Raw genomic sequence first — 19,931 nt, 5'->3', positions numbered from 1 at the left:
TGAAAGTCATGGAACTCCCAGCCCAGTCAGCAGTGCATCTTTCGAGGCTCACCCTCCTACCCCAATCTTCTTCTCTAAAAAGAATATTATTTTATCTATAGACAATGGATGGATTAAAAGTTTTAAGTTATAATGTTAAGGGTCTCTATAGCACCACTGCAGGAAACACACCTGAAAAAAACGTCCTGGGCAGAAAAAGTGTGTTTTTTCTTACCTTAATCAGGAAGAAAAATAGGTGTAGCTATACTCATCCACAGACAAGTTAATTTTACAGAAACTCTGAGGGAAGATAACATTTTATTGAACAGATTAATTGACGAATGGGAGGTATGCCTTGTCAACATATATGCTCCCAGTGAGGATGACCTAGGCTCTGTCAAACATGTATTTAAAATGAATATCAGCTATAGCTCAGGCCTGTTGCTGATGAGGGAAGATTTTCATTGTGTGATGTCTGAATCATTAGACTGGTAACCAACCTCTAGGGCTCCCTTATCACAGGTAAGTAGTAGAGGTGGGAATCACCATACATCCCACGATACGATATTATCACAATACTTAACGCACGATATTATTGCAATTTTTTAAAATATTTTGCGATATTCAGATTCTGTACATAAAGGTAAACTTTATCAATATTCATTTTATCTAATATCAAAGTCTCACACTCAGTCTTTCTCTCATTTCAGTCAGTTTTATTGTTGACAAACTGAACGGTTTGTATTACAGTCTAGTCCAACTTAACTGAATGCAACCATCTGGTACAATTATAGCTATTCTGAACTATGCAATTTATGAAAACTATGCAGCCCATTCAGGAACTGAAGAATTTGAAAGTAAATTAACTCATTCACTGCCAGCCATTGGCAGTGAATGAGTTAAACCCATTGACTCATTCACTGCAATTGACGGCTATAGACGTCAATGGCAGTGAATGAGTTAAAACAAAATATAATTTTACATTAAATAAAAAAGTTTTAAACGTAATTAAAATAAAACATGTCTTAAATAAAATAAGTAAACTGTCATGTTTATTGCTGCCAAAAAAAAAGTTAAACACATTTGGACAGTGAAGGAATGTCAGGATTCTTGCTCAGAAAAAGGATCAACATGCTCTGAAGTCAGAGCGTGTTCCAGTCCACAAAAACCTTTTTTGTAACAAAATATCGATTTCTGCTGTCCCTATATCGATACATTATTAGCAAACAAAATATCACGATACTACACAGTATCAATTTCCCCCCCCCACCCCTAGTAAGTAGAATACGCTTGAATATTAAGCTACAGAAGCAGGCCTGGTGGATGTCTGAAGGTCTAAGTTTCCTAAAAGAAGGAGTTTCACATTTTACCCAAGTAGGCACTGTTCCTACACTAGAACAGACTTATTTTTCACCTCACAAGTAGAGATATATAGAATTAAAAATGTTGAGATTCTCCCAATTAGGGACTGAATATACTTGATGTATCGCAAGTTTTTCTACGCACGATGGTTAAAATGGCTTTATCGTAACCATCGAGTATAAATTGCCATGGCAATATTAAGCTGTCTGCATGTAATTCACTATAAGGTTTTTTTCTCCCTCCCACATGCTGCGAACGGATAATTTAAAAAAAAAAAAAAAAAACATTGAATGGCTGATTTGAATGAGTATACCAGTGCAATTTTAGGCACTATGTGGTTTAAAATAACATTTGTTTTTTGGAGGTTATTTAACCATATCGTGATATATATTGTGTATCGTGATGTAGCCAAGAAATATCAAATTAGATTTTCCTCATATTGCCCAGCCCTAATCCCAATCACATTGTCAGACCATTCCCCACTAGTACTTCTCTGGAACACAGGCCACGATGGGAGATTAAATGCATCCCTTCTGAATGATAAAGATTTCACTTCTTTCGTAGCACCAGAGTATTCAACATACATGGCAGTAAATGACACTCTAGTAACGTCTTCCCTTATAGTTTGAGATTGCATAAAATCATACCTTGATAGAGATGGTGTTACCTAGATGGAGGTTTTGAACAATGTGACAGGTTGTAATGAATCCTGAATAAACATTAAGATTATTGATGTTCAGCATTTTCCATACCTTCCTCCTGTTTCTACCTGTCATACAGCTAGAAGTAGGTTTAATCTCATCTCACCTGTCTCGGAGACGCTCTGGGTACAGCTTCCATCACCACCTCCATGTGGAATCACCATGTTAGTCCGTCCCATGCTATGAAGCTGTGAGGGGTGGGGGCCAGGATGCGATAGTGGTGGGGGGTTAGTGTTTGGGCGCCCCAGCGCTATGCCGTCAGGTCCCACCAGTGTGCCGCCTGGCCCCATAGGCCCACAGTTACTCATGGAGGATGCCTGCATCTGAGCCATCATGTCCGGGAACTGGCCTGGACGTGGGCCCAGGTGGCCCCCAGAGGTGTCCATGTTCTGGCAGTGCTGCAGGGTTTCCCCTGGACCCCGCAGCCTCTGCTGGACAAGGAGGTTCTGCTGAGTGCCACCGGGGACCATGCCGGTATTGTCGTTGTAGTGTAGCGGTGCGACTCCTGAAGCGCCGGATGCCGGTCCGGGGTTTAGACCTGGACGATGACCACTGCCTGCCAGGTTGTGAGAACTGTGGCTGCTCATGGACTGAAGAAGCTGGGCCATGGAGGTGTTCGGGTGAAGGTTTCCGAGTCGTCCCACTTTTCGTAGCTGCTCAGTGGCACTGGGGCCCGGCATGTGGTGTCCTCCTATGCCTGGCTTGCTGAGCATGCTATACACCATATTGTTGTCATGGTTTACGGCACCGCTCCCGGATGATTGCTTTCGTTTGCGCATGGGATCCCTCTGCTGGGCCATGAGCTTGTCTCTGAGAGCTGCCCGGCCGCTCTGGCCCTCAGGAGTGTTGAGCAGCATGGTGGAGTTTGGCGGGAGCATGGGATTTAAAGTGCTGTGTCCTTCCATGCCTCGAGGGCCACTCACGGGGCCAGGATGCCCTCCACCCCCTCCATTACCTCCGCCACCTGCCCCCATGCCTGACATACCAACACCACCAGCAGCCATGCCAGTAGTGCTGTTGCCAGCAGCGCTGAGTTTGTTTTGATTTGCTAGCTGTGCTTTGGCTGCGGCTGACAGGAGGCTGCTGGCGGGGAAGGAAGCGGCATTCTGTTGGTTGAGGATCTGGTTGAGGGGCATCCCCAGGAGTCCCGGGTGACCCTTCTGGGAAGCACTGGGCGTGGCCAGAGAAGATGACGAGGAGGAGGAAGAGGTTGGAGAGTACATGGGATTGCCGTGCTGCTGGGCGCCAATTGAATTTGCCATACCGGGCAGCAGCTGGGAGTCTTTGTACTGATGGAGTGCATCGGTTTTGTTAGTGGAGGGGCTGGAGGGCATGGCGGGCCTGGGAGACCCCATAGCTGATCGAGGGGAACGAGGAGGAACCTTTATGGTGCCACACGGGGCCTGATGTCCCGAGGGCATCGCAAAGTTACCGTGGTCAGAGGAGGTGGAGGATGAACGCGAGCGATGAGGGGAGGCCTCTATTCTCCCAAGCGCAGGCCCAGCCATGTGGACAGGTGAGGTAACGGGGGAGGGAGACATGGAGGAAGCCGGACCACCCTGCTGAGTCCTTTGAACATGGCCACCATGACCCACAGGCCCAGGCTTCACTGTGGGTAACGGTAAGTTGCTTGGCAAGGGAACAATGGCGGGAGGGGGTATGTTTACATTCATCACTGGTACCTGAGAGTGGATGTTAGGCTGGAAGTTGGAGGGTGTTGGGGCATTGGTGGGAGTCAGGCTGACTGGCTTGTTAGGGATGGGGTCCAGGATGCCTAAGGGGTCCTTTTCAGACGTTAACTGCCTTTTCTGGAGGGCACAGGATGGCGGTATGGATGGAGGGGGCGGTACAGGGTGCACAGGGGGCTGTGTTTTATGGTGAAATGTTGCACGGGGCATATCCATACCAGGGGGGAAGTTCCCCCGCGGCATGTTCATGTTAATGACAGGGCTTTTGGCAGTGGCCGTTGGGGAGAGGGGCGTGCTAGTCCTTCCTGTCATGGCACACGATGGCTGGCCCGCTGGGGAGCCGTGAAGCATCACACTAGGCGGGGAAAGAGGTGTCCTAGTGTTTCCGTGGATAGAGGCTGAGCCAGGGCTACCGCCTCCTGGAAACCCACAAGGATTGGTCCTTGTAAAGCCCTCAGGGCTGCCCAGAGTTTCTGTACTGGGAGACTGCGAGCCATCTCCATAAAGCTTAGCACCAGATGGAGGTGGGCTCAACATGCCTCCATACCCGGACCGGTAAGGGGATTTAGGGCCTGGCTCCCCGCTGCCCAGCCTCTGCAGCCTGGGGTACCCAGGGTAATGCTCTGGCTGCTGGGCTCCACCCAACTCCTGGGGTGGATACAGCCTCTGCTGCTGCTGTCCGCCTGCCATCATCACCTTGAAAGGGTTCTTACAGTCAGGGCCAACAGAGTTGGGCACGCCATCGTGGGGTTTAGTCCTTATTGCTCGTTGAGTTGTGGAATGCACAGCAACCACAGATGATGTACCTTAAAGAGAAAAAAAAAGAAAGAAAAGGAAAGTCTGAGTTAAACCAGGACCAACAGCTTGGAGAAAACATTAGTCAGAAGAAGAAAGTAACTATTATTCACCTCCATGTGTAGTTTAACTCAAAATGTAGGACTTTAATAGGCTGGCAAGTTATTTACCAAGAGAGCCTTCTTCCTTCTTGGAAATATCGCTAGAATAAGACAATTATATACAACATATACAAGATGGCGCTGGAGTGACGGCAGCCTTTCCAAGTAGCTCTGCAACACCACACCTTTTTCTTAACTTTAACTTTTTTTAGACTAGGCTTTAAAACTTTATTTCACCTTCCTCTAGTTACTCTACTTATACCTCTTAGATATAGTGATACAAGATGGATAATGCTCCTCCCTTAGTTATGCTGCAATCCGGTTGTTCAGTCTGACGTCACTAGCCGTGTCTGGGTCTAAACTCCGCTGCAGGTCCATATATCAAACGATCACTATGGCATTACTGAGAGTTGAAAAACTGTCTAAAGTCTTTCATCTTTAATAAAATGATCAGCGTTCTGCTCTACCAGGTGTAACAATTGAGTTTAACATCCAGGCATCCATGAAAACGGAATTTATGACATTTAACGGAGTTAGAAGTTAACAGGAAGTTAGCTCGCTAGCATGTCCTGACTGCGGGGTTTTGGAAACAAATTAAAACGTACAGCTCTGTTATCACTTCCAGCATAAATGAAGACAGAAAACTAAACAGCAGTGATGTTTGTAGGGTTACTGAAGTTGGGCTAGCTGGTATATAATGATGTGCTACGTGACCGCTAGCGACACAGCTATGTTAGCATAATATAAACAAGCTAACTTTTTTTCCACTCGATAAAAGTTAATGTGAGTGTTCTCGGTGGTCAGGAACAAATGTAATCGCATGGCAGGATGCTGTAAAAGGACCAAACTTCAGCCAGGAGAACAACTGAGATAATCCATCCACAATACGAGGTTAGTCATTCATATACTGCTGCATGGGCTGGGCTGTAGTTACATCCTAAGGTTTTAAAAACTGAGCTTAGATAAATGATTAGCGGTAATAAAAGCCGAGGGAGGTCAACAGTGATCACTGACTGTTTTAGGAGCTTTTTGAGATCAAATAGAAGAAAATACATAACATTAAACATGTTAACAACACAAAAGCCATATTAAACGCAGACTACTTTAGACCCGGAAGTAAGATTCGTCGCGTCATCACTGAACAACCGGATAGACGTAGGCTGCCGGGGGATTCCCATGATGCATTGAGTTTTTCCTTTCCAGTCACCTTTCTCACTCACTATGTATTAACAGACCTCTCTGCACTGAAACATACTTGTTATTAACCTCTGTCTCTCTTCCACAGCATGTCTTGTATCCTGTCTTCCTTCTCTCACCCCAACCGGTCGCAGCAGATGACCGCCCCTCCCTGAGCCTGGTTCTGCCGGAGGTTTCTTCCTGTTAAAAGGGAGTTTTTCCTTCCCACTGTCGCCAAAGTGCTTGCTCATAGGGGGTCATATGATTGTTGGGTTTTTCTCTGTATCTATGAAGCGCCTTGAGGCGATTTTTGTTGTGATTTGGCGCTATATAAATAAAATTGAATTGAATTGAATTGAATTAATGCACTTTTTAAAACTTCTGGAACCAGCTCCTTCATCTATTCGAGAGCGGAGCTGCTGGCACTAAGAACAAAGGGACAGATCGGCATGCGACACAACATCCCGGCTGAGATAAAGAGGAGCTACAGAGGCTGCAAAGCTGGAGCGAGGAGAGCGGATCACCGGAGGCGATTCAAACCATCAATCCCGACAGTGATAATGGGCAACGTGAACTCGTGAGTGTAGCTTGTTTATCTTCACGGAGACGTGGCTAACCGAGCTAACGCCACAGGCTAACGTAGACCTATGCGGTTTCACATCCGTGAGAGCCGATAGGGACACGCAGGCCAGCGGAAAAAGCAGAGGTGGGGGACTCATTGTCTACGTTAACAACAGATACTGTAACCCTGGACACGTCTCCGTTAAAGTTTCGGTATGCCGCCCGGACCTGAAGCTGCTAGCTGTTAGCTTGTGGCCATATTATCTACCTCAGGAGTTCAGTCATGTGATCTGTGTGTGTGTTTACATCCCTCCGAGGGCCGACGCAGCAGCTGCCTGTGAGAAAATACACACAGTCAAAGCAAGACTTCAGACACAAAACCCCGAGGCTTTCATTATTATATCTGGAGACTTTAATCATGCCACACTGGACTCTACTCTGGCTGCTTTTCACCAGTTTGTGAATTGTCCCACAAGGAGCAACAGGACAATTGACCTACTGTATGCTAATGTGAGCAATGCATACAGAGCCACCCCCCTCCCCCCACTAGGGAAGTCAGACCACAACCTGGTTTACCTACAGCCACAATACACACACCTCGTCCAAAGGCAGCCTGTCACAACGCGCTCCATCCGGAGATGGACCCCGGAAAAGGAGGATGCTCTGAGAGACCGCTATGACACCACAGACTGGGATGTGCTTCTGAGCCCACATGGTGAGGACATAGAGGGGGCGACACACTGTCTTACAGACTACCTCAACTTTTGTGTGGACACAGTCGCCCCTGCTAAGACGGCATGGTGTTATCCTAATAATACTTCCGTGGGTAACACAGGAAGTCAAAGCTGTCCTCAACATGAAGAAGAAGGCTTTCAGGAGCAAAGTGAAGGTGGAGATGAAAGCAGCACAGCAGGAGGTGAAACGCTGCCTGAGGGAAGCAAAGGACACCTACAGGAGGAAGGTGGAGCAGAAGTTGGAGAGGAACAATATGAGGGAGGTCTGGAATGGTGTGAAAACCATCACAGGCCACAACACCAAGAAAAGCACAGTGTGTGTCTGTGGAGAAGGCAAACGAACTCAACAACTTCTTCAACAGATTTGACCAGCCCACAACCCCCCCACCCTCACCCTCACCTTTACTACAGAGTCCTCTCCCCACTCTCCTGCCTCCCTCGCTTTCCCCCCTTCCTGACACTATGACACCCCCCTCCTCCAATCCCTCTCTCAGCAGCAAGACATCTCCCCCCCTCCCCTCCTCCCAAACATCTCCCAGTGTCACAGTGGATCAGGTCAGGAGACAACTGAGGAAGCTTCGCCCCAGAAAGGCAGCAGGCCCAGACAAGGTGTGTCCTAGGATGCTAAAGGTATGTGCTGCTGAACTTGGGGAGCCGCTACAACGAGTCTTCAATCTCAGTCTGCGACTGGGGAGAGTGCCCGCCCTATGGAAGACATCCTGCATCGTCCCGGTCCCCAAAAAGAACCGGCCCAATGAGCTGAATGACTTCCGACCGGTGGCACTGACGTCACATCTTATGGAGACTCTAGAGTGGCTCTTCCTCAACCTCCTCCGACCACAGGTACAACATGCCCAGGACCCACTACAGTTTGCATACAAGGCAGATGTCGGAGTGGAGGATGCCATCCTGTACCTCCTGCATAGAGCCCACTCACACCTGCATGGGGGAAAAGGCACGGTCAGGATCCTGTTTCTTGACTTTTCCGGTGCCTTTAATACCATCCGGCCCTGTATGCTTCAGGAAAAACTGAACAGGATGGAGGTGGACCCCTGCCTGGTGGCTTGGATCTCCGACTACCTCACCGACAGACCACAGTACGTCAGGCTGAAGGACATCACGTCTGACACTGTGGTCAGCAGCACAGGAGCACCACAGGGAACTGTGCTGTCCCCTCTTCTCTTCACCCTGTACACCTCTGACTTCTGCTACAACTCTGAATTATGCCACATTCAGAAGTTTGCAGATGACACGGCCATCATGGGGTGTATCTGGGATGATCAGGAAGAGGAGTACAGAAGTCTGGTGAGGAACTTTGTCGCATGGAGTCACACAAACCACCTGCAACTCAACACCTCAAAGACTAAGGAACTGGTTGTGGACTTCGGTAGGTCCAGAGAAGGTCCACTGCCGGTTCAGATAGAGGGGGAGGAGGTGGAGGTGGTCAACAAGTACAAGTACCTCGGGCTGTGGGTGGACAATAAACTGGACTGGTCATGCAACACAGAGCACCTGTATAAAAAAGCCCAAAGCCGACTGTACTTCCTCAGGAGGCTGAGGTCTTTTAACATCTGCAGGAAGCTCCTGAGGATGTTTTACCAGTCAGTGGTTGCTGGAGTACTTATCTATGCTGTGGTGTGCTGGGGGAGCAGCACAGCAAAGAAGGACTCATCCAGGCTGGAGAAACTGATCAGGAGGGCTAGCTCTGTGGTCGGCATGAAGCTGGACACTCTGGTGACAGTGGCAGAGAAAAGGACACTAAAAAAACTGCTGGAAAATAAGGAAAAATGCTGGGCATCCTCTGCACACGGCCATTAACAACCAGAAGAGTCTGTTCAGTGACAGGTTGCTTCTCCCCAAGACAAGAACTAACAGACTTAAAAACTCCTTTGTCCCACACGCCATCAGACTGTTTAACTCCTCTCTGGAGGGGAGAGGGAGGGGAAACAGGAGGACAAAGGAGGGGGGAACAACTAAGCTGTAGTGCCTCTTCACCTCACTGTGCAATACCTTTGTGCAATACTTTTGTTAATAGTCAACGGTGCAATAGACCTCAATACTTGAAATGTGCAATTCACTTGTATTTTTATTCCTATTTATTCTATTTATCCCCTTCGTATATTTTATTTATATATGTCTTTGTGTATATATATATATATATATATATATATATATATAAAAATATTCTGTAACTGTAACTTCTGTCGGTGCTGTGCTTTTGGAAACCGAATTTCCCAGAGGAACCCACCCGAGGGATTAATAAAGTTTTATCTTATCTTATCTCTTAATTCCTAACTCAACGTGATTATGAAACACTTGTGCATTCACTTCAAATGAACCAGATTATTGTGGTGCTCGCTATGCTGGACTCCCTAATAATACAAACTGAGAATAATCTAAAAAGCTCTTAAACACACACCTTTTTAATCTTACATATAACTGACTTTCAGTAGTACAACTGTAAAGGTGGATTGACCATTAGCAGACACAAAACAGATAGGTGATTTCTTGATTATTTTCATATTACTCTATATCTATTACTTCCAAGTTTGTGTCAATAAATTTCTCTCTGCATCTCCCTCTCTCTTCTTTTTCTCTGTTTTATACATCTTAAAGTATGATTTATATATGAATAGACGGTAATTTTAAGTATTTATGATTGTCTTTATTTTCGAGTTCAAATAAAAGTGAGTGGATTTGACAGAATATCACAGAGGCAACGTGAAAGGCCTGAAAACCTCCAAATATTTCATTTGCTTATTGTGTATAAGTTCAGCTAGAATTTTGAACTTCTACAATGGATAAATTACTTACCAAACTCACTGATATTTTCCAAAACTAGGACGTAAATTACATCAACACTGTCCTCTTTCATTTGGATTTATTGGAGCTAACTTCCAAGTGTCCTGACAAATGGTTTCAGAGCTGTAACGTATACTCGTACCTCCTCCTGAACTGGTCAGTGCCAGAGGCGGGTGCGTCTCCATGCTCTTGTGCAGTGTGGCCACAGCCAGCAGCTTCCTCTTGTGAATGCAGAGTTTGGTGACATCTTCGTCTGCTTTCACATCCTCCGCTGTCCTCTGTTTGACAGCTGCCCCGGGGTCGAAGTTGAACACCTGAGGAGATAAATAAAAGTGGATAGAAGTCACTGAACTGACTTGGTCATTGTTTTGCTTGTTTACTCACAATCATCAAAGGAGCTTGCAAAGAAAAGCGTCTGGACTTCTTTAAGTTGCTTGAAGATGTTTCACCTCTCATCTGAGAAGCTTCTTCAGTTCTAAGTAGTTTAAGTTTACTCACAATCTTTTTGCTTAATTAATTTACGTTTTGCACCATGTTTCTGTGCTCTCATGCAATGGCCTTTATTGTTAGCCATTTTATTGGTTTTATTCCCCATTTTCTGTCATATATACATATACAGTGGGGCAAAAAAGTATTTAGTCAGCCACCGATTGTGCAAGTTCCCCCACTTAAAATGATGACAGAGGTCAGTAATTTGCACCAGAGGTACACTTCAACTGTGAGAGACAGAATGTGAAAAAAAATTCCATGAATTCACATGGTAGGATTTGTAAAGAATTTATTCGTAAATCAGGGTGGAAAATAAGTATTTGGTCACCTCAAACAAGGAAAATCTCTGGCTCTCACAGACCTGTAACGTCTTCTGTAAGAAGCTTTTCTGTCCCCCACTCGTTACCTGTATGAATGGCACCCGTTTGAACTCATCATCTGTATAAAAGACACCTGTCCACAGCCTCAAACAGTCAGACTCCAAACTCCGCCATGGCCAAGACCAAAGAGCTTTCGAAGGACACCAGGAAAAGTATTGTAGACCTGCACCAGACTGGGAAGAGTGAATCTACAATAGGCAAGCAGCTTGGTGTGAAAAAATCAACTGTGGGAGCAATCATCAGAAAATGGAAGACATACAAGACCACTGATAATCTCCCTCGATCTGGGGCTCCACGCAAGATCTCATCCCGTGGGGTCAAAATGATCATGAGAACGGTGAGCAAAGATCCCAGAACCACACGGGGGGACCTGGTGAATGACCTGCAGAGAGCTGGGACCAAAGTAACAAAGGTCACCATCAGTAACACACTACAACGGCAGGGAATCAAATCCCGCAGTGCCAGACGTGTTCCGCTGCTGAAGCCAGTGCATGTCCAGGCCCGTCTGAAGTTTGCCAGAGAGCACATGGATGATACAGCAGAGGATTGGGAGAATGTCATGTGGTCAGATGAAACCAAAGTAGAACTTTTTGGTATAAACTCAACTCGTCGTGTTTGGAGGAAGAAGAATACTGAGTTGCATCCCAAGAACACCATACCTGCTGTGAAGCATGGGGGTGGAAACATCATGCTATGGGGCTGTTTTTCTGCCAAGGGGACAGGACGACTGATCCGTGTTAAGGACAGAATGAATGGGGCCATGTATCGTGAGATTTTGAGCCAAAACCTCCTTCCATCAGTGAGAACTTTGAAGATGAAACGAGGCTGGGTCTTCCAACATGACAATGATCCAAAACACACCGCCCGGGCAACAAAGGAGTGGCTCCGTAAGAAGCATTTGAAAGTCCTGGAGTGGCCTAGCCAGTCTCCAGACCTCAACCCCATAGAAAATCTGTGGCGGGAGTTGAAAGTCCGTGTTGCTCGGCGACAGCCCCAAAACATCACTGCTCTCGAGAAGATCTGCATGGAGGAATGGGCCAAAATACCAGCTACTGTGTGTGCAAACCTGGTAAAGACCTATAGTAAACGTTTGACCTCTGTTATTGCCAACAAAGGTTATGTTACAAAGTATTGAGTTGTATTTTTGTTATTGACCAAATACTTATTTTCCACCCTGATTTACCAATAAATTCTTTACAAATCCTACCATGTGGATTCATGGATTTTTTTTTTCACATTCTGTCTCTCACAGTTGAAGTGTACCTCTGGTGCAAATTACTGACCTCTGTCATCATTTTAGGTGGGGGAACTTGCACAATCGGTGGCTGACTAAATACTTTTTTGCCCCACTGTATATCATATACACTGTTAATCAAATTCACCATACCCAGGATGCCTTTTTCATATCTGTCTTTATTTATCAACACATTATCAATCGGGTCAAGCGGTCACACAAAGGTTGAGCACCTCCCCAATGAGAAAAAAAGTGAAGTGCACTGGCAGCACAACAACTGGTTTTACAAAGGAAGATAAAACTGATATAAAACGACATAAAGCAGACTGAAACCAGCACAGCTGCTGCAGACAGCTCAGCAGACTGCGAGTGAGAGTGAAGCGCATTAAAAGCACCGTGTGAATGTGAGAGAGCTTTAAGTGCTTTGGTCAGTACGACTAAAAAGGTGCTGCTGTAATACTAAAGTTTAGCCTATTTGTATCCAGGAAAAAAAAAACCTGACAGCAGAGATCAACTGGGACCTCTATCATTAAGGTTCCAGTCACATCAGAGCAAGCAGTCTTCTCATGACTAGTAAAAGAGCTAACTTGTCATCCAGGAGTTGAGCATGCAACCTCTGGGCAACACTTTCAATCTCAAGATCACTATACAGGCAACCTGTCTTCAAACAATCACAGTCCAACTCAGATTGACTGCAATCACCCTCAGATTGGTGAAGGTTTGCAAACAACTGCCAAATAATTTATAAACACAGTCCGATTGCCAACATATGCCTGAGTTTCACTTCTGCAGGGAGTCTTTGCAGAGCCAGGTTTTCTTTTTTTTTTTTTTTGCTTTTTAACTTCTTCATAAAATTCTAATGTCCATTTCAGTAGTTTCAGCAATCTCCCAGTAGGAACTCCATATTTACATTGATTATTATTCTTTAAACTGAGGTGATGATTGTTTGTCTCATTGATAAATAAAAAACTGTAGCTGGAAATGCACAGGAGGAGCTAACGGTGCAGAACAGGTTGCTCACAATAGTTGTTGGCTGCTTCAATCCAACACATTTCTTGGGAGGTGCAACTCAGGTTACAGCATAGGATTTTCAGTTATGTTGTAAGTTAGGACGTACATTTCCGGCAGAAGTCTAAATACTATAATCAATCTGAGTCAGTCTGTAAAAACGAGTGCAGACTGACAACTACTTCCTGCAACGCAACTCTTTGCAGTAGGGGACTAAATGTAACTGGTTGTATTCCGATTGTATCACTATATAAAAGAAAGGGTGTAGAACACCTATGGCTGCTATAATTTTATTAATACTGCAGGTCTGCAATCACTGTTTTCCTCAGTCTGATTGTAGCACGAAACAGAGTTGTTTTCATTACACTAAAGGTTAATATTTCGAAACTTCTTTTTTTTTTAATGTGAACGACAAACACTGGTGTTTGAGGCTATTCGCAACGCTAATAAAAGGTCAACAACTGCCCTTGTTTGCCCAGAGGGATCTTTTAGGAATGATGACACCATTTTCCAGAGAAATTACTGGTGAGTGCAAGCTGATTTCATACCCGTTAATGTCAAATCTTAAACAAAGCTTGCTAAGGAGCAGCTTAATTCTCCAGCATAGGTTACTATAGTTATGAGAAGTAAACCTTCATCTTCCTAACACTGAAATTTCCTCACTGCGCCCAAATCCTGCTTCAGAGTGCAGGCCTCAGGTAAAGCCAGCATGCCACAACAATGCCCAGTCATCCGAGAGTGGCTGGGGAAGGATCTTCAAGGAATCGTCCAAGAAATTCCTGTGAATATCAAATAGTATTTTTCCTTGACATACCTGTGCAAAATCAGTACGCATGAAAAACCCTGCTTAAACAGTCCTCTTAGATCAGTGCACACAGAAACATAGATATCCACCCATCCATCCAGTCACCCGTGGGCTTCTAGAGCAACTGCAATTCTTTCAAGAGAAAACTGGGATCTCCTGTGATCATGGATTCACAGATAACAGTAAGCTTATTATCACGCTTTGCAACTAATCAGAGCTCCCCACAAAAAAAGGAAAAGAAAAAAAAGAAAGAAAAGAAAGCATGCTGTGGGCCCAGAATAAGGATGGTGAGGATCAGTTTTGAGGCCAGGAAGCTGCTTCCCCGAGCCACGTGACCACCCCTGAATATTATGTAAATCACATCCAGGTCTGGCAGCACACTATATTTTCCTCACGCTCATCATCTCTTGGGGCTGTCTTAACAGCACAGGCAGTGATGTACATAGACTAAATCGCAGATAAACATGGAGGCAGCGGCTCTCCCAAGCACCTCATGATATGAGATATGTGATATCCCACATCTTAAGACGGTTAAGATGTAAAAGTGAACTAATGTTTAAGACCAGAAAATGAGTCTTAAAAAATATTTGCATCTTCATTTTCAGATACTAAGAAGACAGCAGGGAGGGGGCACTCATAAGGGAAGACGTGCAGCTACAAAATCATTCTGATAATGGCGTGGAGTGTTGGGGACAAATTTAGCATCAGGAAGGATAATCGGTCAGATTACCCCGTGTAATGTGACGCCTCACATAACCCCAACATTTGTAGTTTGGTCCTACAGAGATCAGTGGGTCAGCTTGGGTTCATTTCATACATCCTAAGTATGAAATAGGAGAGGATTATGCTACAGGAGAGCTTTTCCTGTATACTCTTTTATAATTTCACTCCTGCAATTCACTCTAAGCCACACTGATTTGAGTCTCTGCACACTTTGAAGAATAAAACTTCAGAACCACCATTCAAAGCTGTCAGAGCAGACAATAGAGGCAGTGGTCCTGAAAGGAAACTAGAAGACTCTAAAGTAGAAACTTTGTGACCATACATAACAAAGTAGTTTTTGGAGTTTCTCATCCCGTAGACTCCCAACTCTTCCATTTTGAGCCCAGTATAGGGGACCACCAAAACAACCGCCTAATTGGCATTATCGGTAAGGAAAACTGGAAAGACTGGATGCTAATGGTTTAGCAGCAAGTGAACTTTCAAAATAAGAGTGTGGGGAGTGTCCACTCTAGGGAGTGGCCTAAAAACTGGTTGCCAACCACCTCACTTATTGCCAATGGCTGCACAAACACCGACACCGTGGTCCAGTGACGAAGTGAAGATGCTTACTTTCGGTTTAGCAGCAGGCACACCATCACCTTTATACCTACCACATCCTACATTTTTGTGTTGTTTTTGTTGCATATACAAATGACATGACGGGTCTTTTGGCAGTGTTGCTTTAACAGCCCAAAGCACTGAATTGTAATGGAAAACGACTGAAACCGAGTAGAATCGAGTGGAGAAGGTACTAGTGGAAAAGAGGCATATGTAGCAGTGCTATATATGCCTCCTGCTTTCCTGTCCATTCTGTGTTTATACTGCACTGTAAAATAACGGCCCAAAAAATGCCAAAGATGAGATTTAACTTGTGATTTTGTTTAATAGGATAAAACTGACAGTTTGTATAAATAAATGTAATTTTTGCTTATACAGTTTGTGTTTTTCCTTTCTGCATAACAATAACTGAAAACTGTGATGGTGTTACATTAAATCTCTACTGTAAATAAAGGAAACAGCAGTTATCACTGTACACTCAAGTTGCCTGATGATTAGAGCTCTGAAAGGAGCCTGTACAAACAAACACCACACACCAGTTTAAATTTAGGGGTCCTTGTTTAGCCGTAATTTGTGGACAACAGAATTTTAATTTCCGTCGCAGATTGGCTCCTCCATCTTAATCTCTAAATAGCGAATCATCTGGAGCTCAGATTGGAGCAGCTGTAAAAATCTCACTGTGTTTTAATCAGAGCCAAAAGAAAACAAATAAATAAATAAATATACCTTTTGGAGGATGAGTGGGCACTCCAGGCCGCATTTGCAGGTTCCATCTGTCAGCAGGTAGGTCCTCACCTGCTCCAAGCTGGACAGCACCGAGCCACTGGGACTGCACACAGAGAACAACAACAAGGTGAGGCTGAAGCTGAAGCTGGCAATGATCCACAGCAAAAATGCTCCTTCTGGGAAGCTTGCTGAAACACCCGTTTGAAATAAGATTCAACATTTTTAGACTGGAGCTCCTGAACACTGATCTTTAGTGTTAACGTGGAAGAAGAAAAGAAACACGATGGATACAAACTTTTTTTTCCCCTTCTCTGAGGCAGGTTAGCAGCTCCTTCAGACTGTTTTTGGATAGTAGTTAGCATGAAATCAACCGCGGAGGAATAATCTCCATCTACATGTATTAAAACACCTGACCTGAACAATATATATGCACTTTACATGAAGACAGAAAATAATTAGATTAGATTAGATAGAACTTTATTAATCCCTCGGGTGGGTTCCTCTGGGAAATTCGATTTCCAAAAAAGCACAGCACCGACAGAAGTTACAGAGTTACAGAATATTTTATTTATATTTATATATATATATATATATATATATATATATATAAATACAGAGACAATATAAATAAAATATATGAAGGGGATAAATAGAATAAATAGGAATAAAAAATAAAAATACAAGTGAATTGCACATTTCAAGTATTGAGGTCTATTGCACTGTTGACTATTTACAAAAAGTATTGCACAAGGTATTGTACAGTGAGGTGAAGAGGCACTACAGCTTAGTTGTTCCCCCCTCCTTTGTCCTCCTGTTTCCCCTCCCTCTCCCCTCCAGAGAGGAGTTAAACAGTCTGATGGCGTGTGGGACAAAGGAGTTTTTAAGTCTGTTAGTTCTTGTCTTTGGGAGAAGCAACCTGTCACTGAACAGACTCTTCTGGTTGTTAATGGCCGTGTGCAGAGGATGCCCAGCATTGTCCATAATGTCCATCAGTTTCTTTAATGTCCTTTTCTCTGCCACTGTCACCAGAGTGTCCAGCTTCATGCCGACCACAGAGCTAGCCTTTCTGACCAGTTTCTCCAGCCTGGATGAGTCCTTCTTTGCTGTGCTGCTCCCCCAGCACACCACAGCATAGATAAGTACTCCAGCAACCACTGACTGGTAAAACATCCTCAGGAGCTTCCTGCAGATGTTAAAAGACCTCAGCCTCCTGAGGAAGTACAGTCGGCTTTGGGCTTTTTTATACCGGTGCTCTGTGTTGCATGACCAGTCCAGTTTATTGTCCACCCACAGCCCGAGGTACTTGTACTTGTTGACCACCTCCACCTCCTCCCCCTCTATCTGAACCGGCAGTGGACCTTCTCTGGACCTCCCGAAGTCCACAACCAGTTCCTTAGTCTTTGAGGTGTTGAGTTGCAGGTGGTTTGTGTGACTCCATGCGACAAAGTTCCTCACCAGACTTCTGTACTCCTCTTCCTGATCATCCCAGATACACCCCATGATGGCTGTGTCGTCTGCAAACTTCTGAATGTGGCATAATTCAGAGTTGTAGCAGAAGTCAGAGGTGTACAGGGTGAAGAGAAGAGGGGACAGCACAGTTCCCTGTGGTGCTCCTGTGCTGCTGACCACTGTGTCAGACGTGATGTCCTTCAGCCTGACGTACTGTGGTCTGTCGGTGAGGTAGTCGGAGATCCAAGCCACCAGGCAGGGGTCCACCTCCATCCTGTTCAGTTTTTCCTGAAGCATACAGGGCCGGATGGTATTAAAGGCACTGGAAAAGTCAAGAAACAGGATCCTGACCGTGCCTTTTCCCCCATGCAGGTGTGAGTGGGCTCTGTGTAGGAGGTACAGGATGGCATCCTCCACTCCGACACCCGCCTTGTATGCAAACTGTAGTGGGTCCTGGGCATGTTGTACCTGTGGTCGGAGGAGGTTGAGGAAGAGCCGCTCTAGAGTCTTCATAAGATGTGACGTCAGTGCCACCGGTCGGAAGTCATTCAGCTCATTGGGCCGGTTCTTTTTGGGGACCAGGACGATGCAGGATGTCTTCCATAGGGCGGGCACTCTCCCCAGTCGCAGACTGAGGTTGAAGACTCGTTGTAGCGGCTCCCCAAGTTCAGCAGCACATACCTTTAGCATCCTAGGACACACCTTGTCTGGGCCTGCTGCCTTTCTGGGGTGAAGCTTCCTCAGTTGTCTCCTGACCTGATCCACTGTGACACTGGGAGATGTTTGGGAAGGGGGGGAGGGGGGGAGATGTCTTGCTGCTGAGAGAGGGATTGGAGGAGGGGGGTGTCATGGTGTCAGGAAGGGGGGGAAGCGAGGGAGGTAGGAGAGTGGGGATTGGACTCTGTAGTGAAGGTGAGGGTGAGGGTGGGGGGGTTGTGGGCTGGTCAAACCTGTTGAAGAAGTTGTTGAGTTCGTTTGCCTTCTCCACAGTCCCCCCCACTGTGCTTTTCTTGGTGTTGTGGCCTGTGATGGTTTTCACACCATTCCAGACCTCCCTCATATTGTTCCTCTCCAACTTCTGCTCCACCTTCCTCCTGTAGGTATCCTTTGCTTCCCTCAGGCAGCGTTTCACCTCCCGCTGTGCTGCTTTCATCTCCTCCTTCACTTTGCTCCTGAAAGCCTTCTTCTTCATGTTGAGGACAGCTTTGACTTCCTGTGTTACCCACGGTTTGTTATTAGGATAACACCGTACTGTCTTAGCAGGGGCGACCGTGTCCACACAAAAGTTGAGGTAGTCTGTAAGACAGTGTGTCGCCCCCTCTATGTCCTCACCATGTGGGCTCAGGAGCACATCCCAGTCATTATTGTCATTTACTTTCTCTTCATTTGTCTTTCCTCAAGGAAAATTGTGAAAATGTGGTTGTCTTAATAATGTGCTTCCCCTTTTTTGCTACATTTAGGCATAGTCAGGACAACATGAGCATCATAATGGTAAAGGAAAGGTGATTTAAGTGACTTAATGTGGCAAGGTTATTGGTCTGGGTATTTCAGAAACCATCACTAGAGTTTAGAGAAGATGACCTAAAAAAGAGAAATTATCCAGTGAGCGGCATTTCTCTGGGAGAAAATATCTTGTTGATGTCAGAGGTCAGAGGAGAAAGGCCAGACTGTTTCAAGCTCACAGGAAGGTAGCAGTAACTCAAACAACTACTCATTACAACCCAGATGTGCAGAAGAGCATCTCTGAATATGGATCAAATTCTCCAGTGCCTTGTTTAATCTATGACATGAAGCATTATGGCAGTTCTGGAGGCACACATTATGCAAAGTGTATCTAATACTTCAGTACACTTCTGTGAGCCATTTTGTGTACAGAAGCTACGCAATCAAGGACTTTTATTGTGAAAGGATGGAACACATGCACAGGACAAATTCGGTTTCTGGGTGATAATTGTTTTTAATCTAGGCCTAATATGCCTTTGTATCTTTACACTGGTTAAAGAAAGGAGAAACTTAGACATATAGGTTATTATGCAATGTTCTTACTAGTCGCGGCAGCTTGAGATAAAATTAGCCTGCATGTGGCCCATGTAATAATAAAAGGAGTCTGACACCCCTGGATGAAACATTAGAACGAGCTTTAACCAAAGACAGATATAAAAGGGGGTCTCTATGCACTCGAAGGCTGGCACAAAGAAACTACCTCTAAAGAAGAACAGTATGTACCGCTGGTAGTTCCTATCAAACATATACAGTGGCTGGTTGACAAACCAGCCAAAGACTGAATCATCAATCACTGTGGCTGTGAAAAAGAATGAAAAAAAAAAATCAACTGTGAGGATCATCCCTGAAGCAAAAGCATGCTTTCAAATGTAAAAGAACATCAGCAAATACAAGTGTGCTGTGACAGTATCAGGCCACGGTCACAGACAGGATTCTTTCCAACACCCAAAATAAACCTGACACCAGCCAACTGCTTCAGTTCATTGTGGTTGGTGAGCGCACGTGCCGGGAAGGACACCAAGTCACAGCCTACAAGGATTCGACTCATCGGAGGAGACCGACGAGTAGCAGTCGCTTTGTTAGTCATTTCACTGTCTGCAGCTTACCTGTGTCCGTGG

At 45.2% G+C, this 19,931-nt stretch overlaps 1 protein-coding gene across 3 annotated transcripts in view; it reads right to left on the bottom strand.

Moving 5' to 3' along the window:
• mbd5 (methyl-CpG binding domain protein 5) overlaps nt 1-19,931 on the bottom strand; it is a 58,600-nt gene that overhangs the window by 17,176 nt on the left and 21,493 nt on the right. For all 3 annotated transcript variants that reach the window (XM_004563332.5, XM_004563333.6, XM_076880684.1), the window contains exons 3-5: nt 15,862-15,964; nt 10,042-10,213; nt 2,149-4,536 (exon numbers count right to left, since the gene is read on the bottom strand). In XM_004563332.5, the coding sequence (XP_004563389.1) occupies nt 2,149-4,536; nt 10,042-10,213; nt 15,862-15,964 (2,663 nt within the window). The remainder of the gene's footprint in view (nt 1-2,148; nt 4,537-10,041; nt 10,214-15,861; nt 15,965-19,931) is intronic.

Source organism: Maylandia zebra, linkage group LG23, assembly GCF_041146795.1.
Source record: "Maylandia zebra isolate NMK-2024a linkage group LG23, Mzebra_GT3a, whole genome shotgun sequence".
Classification (NCBI taxonomy): Eukaryota; Metazoa; Chordata; class Actinopteri; order Cichliformes; family Cichlidae; genus Maylandia; species Maylandia zebra.
This window is presented reverse-complemented; position numbering and strand designations above follow the sequence as displayed.